The 11,619-nt window shown below is 47.3% G+C and overlaps 1 protein-coding gene across 1 annotated transcript in view; it reads left to right on the forward strand.

The window, feature by feature from the left end:
• INTS1 (integrator complex subunit 1) overlaps window positions 1-11,619 on the forward strand; it is a 47,272-nt gene that overhangs the window by 7,189 nt on the left and 28,464 nt on the right. Inside the window, exons 14-31 of the mRNA XM_014946196.1 lie at window positions 398-475; window positions 957-1,114; window positions 2,272-2,368; window positions 2,720-2,811; window positions 3,168-3,228; window positions 3,599-3,796; window positions 4,043-4,172; window positions 4,378-4,557; window positions 4,649-4,798; window positions 5,377-5,556; window positions 5,719-5,823; window positions 6,734-6,901; window positions 7,268-7,379; window positions 7,835-7,993; window positions 9,241-9,387; window positions 9,790-9,888; window positions 10,294-10,418; window positions 11,125-11,394. Coding sequence (XP_014801682.1) covers window positions 398-475; window positions 957-1,114; window positions 2,272-2,368; window positions 2,720-2,811; window positions 3,168-3,228; window positions 3,599-3,796; window positions 4,043-4,172; window positions 4,378-4,557; window positions 4,649-4,798; window positions 5,377-5,556; window positions 5,719-5,823; window positions 6,734-6,901; window positions 7,268-7,379; window positions 7,835-7,993; window positions 9,241-9,387; window positions 9,790-9,888; window positions 10,294-10,418; window positions 11,125-11,394 — 2,509 coding nt within the window. The remainder of the gene's footprint in view (window positions 1-397; window positions 476-956; window positions 1,115-2,271; window positions 2,369-2,719; window positions 2,812-3,167; window positions 3,229-3,598; window positions 3,797-4,042; window positions 4,173-4,377; window positions 4,558-4,648; window positions 4,799-5,376; window positions 5,557-5,718; window positions 5,824-6,733; window positions 6,902-7,267; window positions 7,380-7,834; window positions 7,994-9,240; window positions 9,388-9,789; window positions 9,889-10,293; window positions 10,419-11,124; window positions 11,395-11,619) is intronic.

The raw sequence follows: 11,619 nt of genomic DNA on the forward strand, positions 1-11,619 counted from the left end.
ACCCAACAGGGAATTTCCAGTTGCCTTACCAAGCATGATCCCTGTGGACCCCTTGGTGTTTTGTCTGACATGTTTTTTCAGGCTGTATGTTTGATGACTCCATAGATAGTCCTGTCTTCTCTGGCTGCTTCTGGTTATATCCTGGGGTCTGCCTCAAGGCATTACTGAGGCAGAATTAATAGCATCTGAAATGTGTTCACTGGAAGTGTAAACCCCCAATGCCCGTACTCTATAGTTCTCTCTTGTGATCAGAGTTGTTAATTTTGCTGGAGTAGCTTATCTGAGGGGGATCATGTATAGGATGGGAAGCATTGGCAGGAATTTGGGGAGACTGAACTGTCGGACATGTTCTTGAGCCTCACACAGATGGTGTTTACTGTCCTCTTTGTTTCTACAGCCTCCACAAGGTGCTCTTCACAGAGCAGCCAGAAACCTACTACAAATGGGACAACTGGCCCCCTGAGAGTGACCGCAAGTGAGTGTGTGCCCCAGGCAGAGGAATTGGGGTTTTCTGGGGTTCCTCATATAGCTCTGCGTTGGGAGGGTTTTGAACTGTGCTTGGATTTTCTTCATCTGTTACTTTGCCTTAAAAATGAGGGATGCTGCTCCGTTCTCCATCTGTTCCTCCTTCATTCATGTTCCCTGTGCCAAGCTGTTCTGTGTCTCAAATCTGTAATTTTACAAAGGACAGCCCTGTACTGTATGGGTTGTACTGGGATATCTTTAGGAAGCTCAGACTCAAGCAGGCTGAAGTGTAGAGGTACAAGGCAATGTGAGCAAGATTCCATAAAGCAATTTGTTTTAGGTAGTTGCATTTTGAGCTGGAGACCAGGGAAGGAGTTGTAAACTAAGCTGTGATTTTATCTTCTGCTCAGATGAGCTCTGGGGTGTTGGAGGGTTTCAGGAACCCTCAGGCTGCTCTCAGAAGTGTGATTGATGTCTCGTGTCTCGTGCAGCTTCTTCCTTCGCCTCTGCTCCGAGGTGCCCATCCTTGAAGACACCCTGATGCGGATCCTGGTGATCGGTTTGTCGCGGGACCTCCCTCTTGGCCCTGCTGATGCCATGGAGCTCGCAGACCACCTGGTGAAGCGGGCTGCGGCTGTGCAAGCAGATGGTAAGACTGTGCAAAGCTCCAACCAGCAAGTGGCCACTTCTGTCTGCGTGTCTTCTTGCTGCCACCCAGGGCTGAGGTGGCTCCTACCACGTACCAAAGAGCCTTTGCCTCATTCAAAGCGTGTTTTAGTCATGATGGCTCAAAGCCAGATATGTATTGCTGTTGCTTTCTCACTAGAGAAGCTTCTTATTTTCTCCTATTCTTTCTCCCTGTTAGTAATTTTCTATCAGGGAGTGTTTGGGAAATTAGTGGTTGTGTCAAGGATGAAGGACTGTGAATAACCACCCAAAGTTTTGAGTTAGCGTTTTTAAATTCAATTTAGTCATTTATACATCCCTTAAGATGAATAGAAATTTTTAGGCCGTGCAAAAATCAAAGGGTTGGAAGTTAAAGTAATTAACCTGAACCCAAGTTCATTATTCAAGCACTGTTACAGAATAGCAGTTACAAAAGCAGCCTGAACTCTTACCCCTTTTATGAATTCATTCAGCATTTGTCCAAATTCCTGCATCCTTGGAGAGTGTGTCCATTCAGTTGAGTTATTTGTGGTGGTGTCTGAGTTGAGAGGGGTTGTCAGAGTTTGATTCTAAAGCATCTTATGTGCTGTTGGTGCTGACTTTTTCATTAATAGCAAAGTCTAGTCCAGATCAGGGCAGTGCAAGTGGAATGAGCTAGACTTTGCTGTTGAATATCCTGTGAAAATGTGTCCAGCCTCTCAGTGTGGCATTTTAAATGCTGCGCCGTTTCAAATCCTGGCAGACTCAGAGTTAAGTTAGAGCGAGTCTGAAAACTTGCAACAGACTTAAAATGCATGTTTTTTAGTTCCTCTGAGCCCCAGAAGTTCTGAGCAGATACACTCCTTCAGGTAAGCAGTGAATCTGAAAAAGATACAGGTATCATATTGGATGCATTTGGGGAAAAACCCTGCCCTTAAGAAATTAAACCAAATTGCAGCTGAAAAGCTGGCTATCCTTATATATTGACTTGTAGTTCTTTTAAGTGTTGGTTTTTTGTTCCTGTAATATCATGAGACCAAGCCCACAATAACATAGTTGCTTGAAGTAAAATTTTTGTTCTGCTGTGATGCTCTTCTTGGAAGACTTTGGGCCAGGTAGACAGGTCAATAATTTGTTTGGTCTTTTCTTCTCCTCCTCCAGATGTCGAGGTCCTGAGGGTAGAAAGAATCCAGCTGATCGATGCTGTCTTAAATCTGTGCACTTACCACCATCCAGAGAATATCCAGCTACCCCCAGGGTAAGGCTTATCCCATAGATATAATCTTGTTGTGATCTAGCTCGTTTTCATCTTGTGGTGAACAATCCCAGCTCAGATTTTAAGATGCTTTTCCCTATTACAATTTGTAATAACAAAATCCCGAGGAAACCTTTTCAATGTCGTGTTCAGGTGGGAATTTCTCTAGGGCAGTTAAGACTCGGGTCATGGAATGGACTGTGCTCTGCAAGCACTCTGGTCTTTTTGCTCTAGAAATTTTCAGCTGAACCCTGTAGCTGAATCTAAACAGTGCATGATTAAGGAGAAAAGCGGTCTTGAGATGGCCTTAATTAACCAAATCCAACCACTTGTATCTGTTAATGGCTTTTGCAGGTACCAGCCTCCAAATCTAGCTATTTCTACCCTCTACTGGAAAGCCTGGCCTCTCCTGCTTGTAGTGGCTGCATTCAATCCTGAAAACATTGGTGAGTTGGACAAAAACCCAAAATATTGGACATTTTTCAGGATACTAGTTCTGCTGTAAAAATTGGTCAAGGTGCTGCCTGCTGAAGTCTGGTTGTGTGTGTTCAAGGCATGTGCTGGGTTGGTAGAGGGTTAATAACCTCAGTTATTAATTGTGTATTCCCTGTGTGTCCAAAAATACACAGTGTGGGGGGTTTGGACCAGCAAGTGGCTGTAATCATGTTGTCTGTGCTCTAAGTGTGGTGGGCTGTTATGAAGTGAGTTTGTTGTGTGTCTCCCCACCTTTAGAGTGTGTTAGAATGTATATAAAGGCTCTCACTTTTTTTCCTGTATCCCTGATTGCCTTTCTCTGCTGCAGGTCTGGCTGCATGGGAGGAGTACCCTTCTCTGAAGATGCTCATGGAAATGGTCATGACCAAGTTAGTATGTTAAATCCCTGCTTAAATCAAATCAGCCACTGAAAACTTGTATTTCTGAATGAAGCTTGTGCCAATTGGCACCTTCCTTTCCAGAGGGATTGGTGTAAAATAAGCTGGCTGGCAGCAGCACTGCAGTTTGAGTGGGAAAGGTGCCTCTGCCCAACAGAAATATTATAAGCAAGGGAATAAAGCTGAGGAAAAGGGAGGGATGATACTGCTGTGCCTTGCTGAAAAGGTCTGGGTCTCCTTGGCCCTGCTGGGAAGCTGCTTTCTTTTTATGGAGCTGAGGTTTTGGGGATTTTTCTGACCGTGGTTCGTGAGTTTTGAATAGACCGAGATAACCGTTTTCTTTTTTGCCTTATTTTCTCAGTAATTATTCCTACCCTCAATGTACCTTGACGGATGAGGAGACGCGCACAGAGATGATTAATCGTGAACTTCAAATCTCCCAGAGAGAAAAACAGGAGATCCTTGCATTTGAGGGTCATCTGGCTGCTGCTTCCACCAAACAAACAATTACCGAGAGCAGCAGCCTCTTGCTGTCCCAGCTGACGAGTCTGGACCCTCAGTAAGTCACCTTCTGTGATCTGGTGCCATAATGAAATCCCAGCTAATGCTTGTTGGGGAGCCCTGCTGCTCAGAGGGGGGGTGTTGTGGGCAAGAAGAGCCCTGAGATTGGGTAGCCCATGGGATAATGTGTCACGTTTGGTCCTTGTCCTTCTGTTGCCCCCATGCTCTACTGAACTGACTGATCCTCATCACCACCAGTGTGACAGTGTGTGTGCCTGGGGATAACTTGTTGTTTCTCTGGCAGGGGCCCCCCCCGCAGACCTCCCCCACATGTCCTGGAGCAGGTGAAAAGCCTGAACCAGTCACTTCGCTTGGGCCACCTCCTCTGTCGCAGTCGTCATCCTGACTTCCTTCTCAACATCATTCAAAGGCAGGTGGGTTCCCTCCAGATGTTGGGATCTGATCCCTAGTCTCTGAAACTTGAGCAGACTGAGAGGCAAAAGGAAGCTGAGGAAGATGCAAGAGAAGGTGGTTTTCTGCTTGGGAATTAAGCAATCAGTGTGCTACATCTGTGTTCTGCTGATTGTGTGCTGCCTCTGTGTTCTTCTCACCTTGCTTTGTTGTTCTCCTGCTTCCCAGGCCTCATCGCAGTCAATGCCATGGTTGGCAGACCTGGTTCAGTCCAGCGAGGGCTCCTTGGATGTCCTACCTGTGCAGTGCCTTTGTGAGTTCCTGCTTCACGATGCTGCTGATGAGTCGACCTCAGGTGAGGAAGAGGAGGAGGGCGAGAGTAAGGAGCAGCGTGCCAAGAAACGCCAGGTGAGTAGTCTCCAGGGGATCAGTTCTGGTACCTGCTTTCTGTCCCTCCCGGATTTGATTTCATTGGAAAGGCCAACTTCTCACCCCACAGAGACAACAGAAACAAAGGCAGTTGCTTGGCCGGTTGCAAGACTTGCTCTTGGGTCCCAAAGCAGATGAACAGACAACCTGCGAGGTGCTTGACTATTTCCTACGCCGCCTGAGTTCCTCCCAGGTGGCCTCACGGGTCTTGGCAATGAAGGTGAGCAAAATGAAAATCTCCTTCACTAGAGTTTGTCAAAAGCTGAGGGCAAAGTCCTGGATTCTCCCGAGTCCAGAGCCAGTGCAGTGAAATTGTCTCACATCATCCTTCTTCAGTAACTTCTTTTCCAAACCCCATCGAATGCAGTCCTGCTCCCTGCTGCTCAGAAGCCTTCTTTGTTCAACAGCCAAATAGTACTTTTCTTAAGATGGAGCTGGATTTTGCTATGTTTCCCGTGAAGTTCAGGTGTAGACTCAGCAGATGTGTGCTGTGTGGAGTAATTGGCAGCAGCTGTGGTCTGTGGGGAGTGTAAATGAGCGAGTGCCTGTTGCTCTAGAGCCCAGTCAAGGCAAGCAGAATTGCAGAGAGCTCAAAAACATGATGCTTTACAGCAAACTGAAACTTCACGCAGGGCAGCTGTCAAGCAAATGCATTTTATGAGACACAAACCCTGTCGTGTGCTGCGTTTGGATCGTGCCGTGACGTTTGAAGCTTGTTGCTATGATATTCACTAGCATGAAACTAGTGGTCCAGCTGTGGCTTCAAATGCTCCAGCTGTGTCCGTGTGACTTCTGCAGGGCCTGTCCCTGGTGCTGTCGGAAGGGGGACTGCGTGATGGAGAGGAGAAGGACCACCCCATGGAGGAGGACTCTGGGGATTCTGAACTGCTGCAGGGATACCAGTGGCTGCTGAGAGACCTCCCGAGGCTCCCGCTCTTCGACAGCGTCAGAGCAACCACAGCTCTTGCCTTGCAACAGGTAGCTTTGGTGGCTGGAAGGGACAAGTGACCTACTCAAATCTGAGCAAACTGCATGTAGGGGCAATATCGATACGTTTGTCTACTTGCAAAAGAATTTTTCTTGTGCTGGTGCTTGTTTTCATTAATTCCTGTTTTCTAATGATTTGAATTCTCGTTCTAGGCCATCCACATGGAGACAGATCCCCAGACCATCAGTGCTTACCTGGTGTACCTCTCCCAGCACGCCCCAGTGGAGGAGCAGGGACAGCACAATGACCTTGCTCTGGTGAGAGGCTGGGTTGCTGGGGCAGAGGGGTGGCACGGGGGACACCTGGCATGTCTCAGGGCAGTGTCAGGCGTGTCACTTGCTGTGCCAGCACCATGAGGTTCTTGAGAGCACGTGAATCTGCTGTGTTTCTGTGGATGTGTTGCCCAGGGAACCTGTGTCCTTGGTTTTGTATCATGAAATGATACCAGGGCAATAACAGCCCATCTCAGCTGGGATGGGGAATGCAAGAGTGGGCAGTGATTGGATGGAATTCCCACCACATCATAGTGTTTCACCAGTAAGCACGTGCTAAATGTGCAGTCACATGTATCTGGGGAGAGAATGTGGGAAGTCAAGTGGGATACGCACTCTCCTATAACCAAAATTGCATTTCTAGTTGTTTTTTTGGTTTTTTTTTTAAAGCTTTTGGTGATTTTCTTAAATTATTTTTTTAAATATTTGGCTTTTATACAATGAGATTTTTTTATTGTTTTGCCTCTGGGTGCTCTTTTTTTCCATGGCTTTCAAGTCCATTGAACTACATCCTTCACGACAGTCTTTTTCCACAGACCTACAGGCTCATGTGTTTCTTCTGCCTGTGTAGATCTGCTTAGGTATGTGGAGAACGTTAAATTGTGGGAGTCAGTAGGTCTGTTTGTTCAGAGAAATGCAGGTTTTCACTAGGCAAATGCTCCCTCTGTAATGGGATGCAGCTGTGCTACAAATGAGGACACTGTAAGGTATCACACGATGCGTGCAAAGCATCATTTTCCCTCGTGTGATGGTTTTACTCTTGGCTCCCCACGTTCATCTCCAGAGTGGTGGTAACTGGGCTGATGATGGAAACGGGAGAACGTGATGCGGTGAAGCAGGAGGACCTGGTCATCTGTTGGTCAGTAAAGACCTCATGGATTTTTTCCCCTTGCAGGATGTAGCCCGACTCATTGTGGAACGTTCTACCATCATGTCCCACCTCTTCTCCAAGCTCTCCTACAGTGCTGAGTCAGATGCTGTGCTTGTTGCTCTTCTCTCCATCTTCTCTCGCTACATCAAGCGCATGCGGCAGAGCAAGGAGGGCGAGGAGGTGTACAGCTGGGTGAGTCCCTCCCTGCCTTTCTTATTCTGGTAGAAAAAAGAGGACAAGTTAGCAAAAGAGAAGAGCCCATTGTGGGCTACTGAGTATGTAGAAACCACATCTAGTTCAAGAATTCCCTGATCTGAAAATAACTGGGGGTTGCCATAGTGTCAAAGCCAAGTGTATGTGAACATAAAAAGCTGTTTTTAACTTCTCCTTGAGTATCTTTTGTGGGCACTGTTGGAGACACTGGACTAGGTTGAACTTTGGTCTGACCAAATTAATCCATTCTCACGTTCTCCTTTTGTCTGCACCTCACAGATCTCATTCTCCTTTCTCTCCCCAGCATTTTTCATCCTTTTTTTTTTTTTTCCTGCCTTTTTCCAGTCAGAGTCCCAGGATCAGGTGTTCCTTCGTTGGACTAGTGGGGAAACAGCCACTATGCACATCCTTGTGGTTCATGCCATGGTTATTCTCCTGACGTTAGGGCCACCTCAAGGTTAGTGAAGTGTGCTCAGATTTATTCAAGGGGTCACAGACAATGCAGAGAGCCTTTCCTCTGCATCCCATCTCCTGACAGGTCAGGCTGGTGGTAATCCTTCTACTCACAGGCTTGTCCCTTGCAATATTTGTTTGTAGCTGTAAGATCTATCAGAATATTGCTGCACAGAGCGAAGGATTTGCAGGCTTATTTATACCTTCTGCATAGAGCAGGAAATATGAAATGATGGTGTGTCCCTCCCTGCTAAACAAGAAGGATTCAGAGATGTTTTGTGCTGTGAGAACTGGGCGCTCCGATGCGTAGTTCACATTTCCACTCGATAGTGTTTATTCCCAAGTTGTCTCTAACCTTTAAACAAGACTGTTTTGGTGTAGTGATTTGTATAGAGAAGGGGAAAGGTATTCCAGGTGCTTATGAACACGGGAGATAATTTTGTATTCCCTCTTAAGCAGGGGATGGTGATTTTTATACCTTACTGGATATATGGTTTCCGGAGAAAAAGCCGCTTCCTACCGCGTTTCTGGTCGACACCTCGGAGGAGGCTCTGCTGCTCCCTGACTGGCTGAAGCTGCGCATGATCCGCTCCGAGGTCCCACGTCTTGTGGATGCAGGTGAGCCCCTGGGATGTCTGTTGGTGTTTCAGACCCTCCTGAAAGGAAGGAGAGAGATTTCCCTGCTCAAATCCTCTGTGTGCCCAGCTTGGGTGGGCTCTGGGTCAGTGCAGACCCTGCAGGGGATTTAGAAAGCAGCGTGTCTCTGGATTTTGTGACAGTCGCGATGTAAACACACAATCACAGAATCAGAGAATCACCATGGTTGGAAGGGACCTCTGAGATCATTGAGTCCAACCTCAAAAAAAAAAAACCAAACCCACCCAAAAAAACACCCCAACAACAAAACAAAAACAACAAAACAAAAACCACAATACCCCACCACATCACAGCCACCCACAAACCAATACTCTTGGGCAGTAGAGCATGCCCTGAAGAGCCATGTCTACACGTTTCTTAAATACCTCCAGGGATGGTGATTCCACCACCTCCCTGGGCAGGCTGTTCCAGTGCCTGACCACTCTCTCAATAAAGTAATTCTTCCTAATATCTAATCTAAACCTCCCCTGCCACCAACTTCAGACCATTTCCTTTGGTCCTGTCATTATTCCCCTGGGAGAAGAGGCCAGCACCCACCTCTCTACAACTTCCTTTCAGGTAGATTAGGGCTGTCAAACAGATGGACAGAATATGAGCAGGGAATGTTATGGGATGTCCCAGGATGATTCCCTACTCAGCCATGGTGTGTAGTTCATGTAACAAGGGTCTGAGAACAGATACAACCTCGCCCACCATCAGACCCCACAGATTAATCCCCAGGGCATGGTGGGCTTGCAGTGTGGAGAGCTGTGTCTGAAGGATGTAAGCTCTACCTGTAGTTACTTTTGTCCTTGCACGGCTTGTCAGTGCTCTCTTTCTTCTTGGTATTCAGAGCTTTTGTCCCTCTCTTACTAATTAAATGACAGCTCTCTATAGCCAGTGATTGAATTATTCAATAATTCCTGCCTGCAGCCATCAACAGATAGGGTGGAAGTTATTTTTTAATACGAATGATTTGGTTCCTGAGGTTTTGATCAAATTAAACAGAAGATCAAATTAGCCAGTGAGTGAATTAACTGGAAGATAGAATAAGAAGGCAATGATTTGCAGAGCAAAGAAAACATAGTAGGCAGCTGTCAGGCTGCTGGCTTTAGGCTCTCTGCAGCCCTGTCATTGAAGTCTCGGTCCAGCCAAGAGCTCAAAGATCAGGTAATAAAGATGATTCTCTGTGAGCAGAGGTCTGAGGACTGGCTGTTTGTGTTTTCCAGCCCTGCAGGACCTGGAGCCACAGCAGCTGCTTCTCTTTGTTCAATCCTTTGGAATCCCAGTCTCCAGCATGAGCAAACTGCTGCAGTACCTGGACCAGGCCGTGTCTCATGACCCGCAGACGCTGGAGCAGAACATCATGGACAAGAGTAAGAGCTTCGTATGAGGCTGAGTTCTTCTTCTTGAACAGTTTTCACAAATATCTCCTGTGACTTCCTTGGAGAAATCCAAACTAGTTCTGCAAACTCTGTGCAGAGTCTGCTTTTGCAGCCTCTTGTCACTGCAGACAGCTCTCTAGAGCTTGTCTGGATGGCCCATGGCTGTATTTCCTAACGTAAAGAAGGATTTTCTGGATTGGATCGTACAGAGTTTAAAAAGTAATTTGGAGGCCAACTTGTGAAAAAAACAAGGCTTAAAAGCATCATGTTTAGAAAGTCTGTGGAAATGGCAAATTCCCCCCGCTGTGGGAGCTGAACAAACAGCAACCACTTCTATCCTGCTTTACTAAGGAGGGGGAGATGATCATTTGTTCATATCTTGTTCTTTTTCAGACTACATGGCTCACCTCGTGGAGGTTCAACATGAGAGAGGAGCGACGGGAGGCCAGACTTTCCACTCCCTGCTCACTGCCTCCTTGCCAGCCCGCCGAGGTACTGCCTGCCATCGCCTAGACTTCCAAATATCAAAGCCATCTTCCAAACTTCCTTCCTTTGCTGCTGTTGAGAGGGAGAGGAAAAGCTGCCTTCAAAAGGGATTGCATTGCAATATAACAGCAAGCTACAGTTAGACACCACTCCTTGCTAGAGTGGTTTTGCTCCTGGCAAAGGAAGAAATTCCTTCTACAATGAGTTGTTCTGAGTGATATGGAAAAGGAGCTCTTGCTTGGCCTCCAGAGAAAAGCTCTTGAATTCCTTAGTAGTTAGAGACTGTAATGTTGAAGGTGATCCAGTGTTGGGGCTCCAGATGCTGGCAGATAGCATCTGGAGCTCCAGATGCTCCAGATAACGGCATTTTTCTTTTTTTTTTTTTTCTTTTGTTTTTTATTCCTCTTGCAGACAGCGCTGAGGCTGCCAGGTCAAAATCTAGTCCTGAGAACTCCCAAGGCCAGAGCCGGATCCGGGCCTTGAGCCAGGTCCGGGTGCTGGGCCCAGAAGATGATCTAGCAGGCATCTTTCTGCAGGTACTGCTATAACCTCTAGCTGATCGACTGCTCCCTTGCAGCCGGTTTTAAAAAAAATCCATTTCCTTTATACTTGCATCTTCTGACCCCTTCCTCCTTCGGGGTTTGCAGAGAGTAAGTATGAAAGCCCTGCATGCAATGAGGCTGGTGGAATCCTCAGGCTGGTGAAATTGATATTGGAAAGGTTTTTTATCACATGATTTGAACACGATGTGGCTTTTGATCATGCCTGATACTGTCAGCACCTACTAGCCTGTTACTGTCTCTGCACCATGTTTGTTCTGTGTGTAGTGCCTTTCCTCTCAGCAGCGAACGGAGGATTTGCGAAATGCTCGCAGGGCCTTGGCAGCAAAGCTGTGTGCAAACAGCATTTGGGCTCTGGCTTGTAGATTTGTAGAGCTTCCCTCTCTCCATTGACTCCAGAAAGAGCCTACAGGGAATTAATTGGCCGAGCTGGTTGCCTGTGTTTGTGGAATATGGTGATTCCCCCACAGTGTTGGTGTTGCTAGTCATACTGGGGTTGTGGAGATGCTGCGGCTGGTCCTGTACCAGGCACTAAAATATTGAAAAAGCTGAATCAGAAGGTTCCAGTTAGCCCACACAGTATAATTATACAAGTTAATCATTCCTCTGCCTCAGGATATTTATATTTTAGCGAGTTCTTTCATTTGCTCTCCTAAATATATTCCCATCTGTATCCTACCAGCTCTTCCCCCTCAATCCGGACCCGCGATGGCAGAACTCGAACCTGCGCCCGCTCGCGCTGGCGTTGCAGCAGGCCCTGGGGCAGGAACTGGCTCGTGTCCGGCAGGGGAACGCGCCGGTGACCGGGATCACGGTGACCGGGATCACGGGGCGACTCCTCCAGGCGGTGGCCGCGCTGATGAACTCACCACACAGCGGGGCCTTGGTGATGGCCATGCACCGCCACCACTTCATCTCCTGCCCCCTCATGCGCCAGCTCTACCAGTATCAGGTGAGCCATGAGAGTCTGTGCAGCGTTCAACAAAGAGGGGTGGGGAGGAAACAGAAAATCTGCCATGTTGTGTGGCTTTTCACAGAATCACAGAATCTTCTAGGTTGGAAGGGACCTTCAAGATCATCTTGTCCAACCATCAACCTAACTGACAAAAATAGACACCCACACAACAAGCAAGGAGCATCATCACTAAACCAGACCTCCCAGCACTACATCAACCCG

Source organism: Calidris pugnax, unplaced genomic scaffold (assembly GCF_001431845.1).
Source record: "Calidris pugnax isolate Ruff unplaced genomic scaffold, ASM143184v1 scaffold123, whole genome shotgun sequence".
NCBI classification, from domain to species: Eukaryota; Metazoa; Chordata; class Aves; order Charadriiformes; family Scolopacidae; genus Calidris; species Calidris pugnax.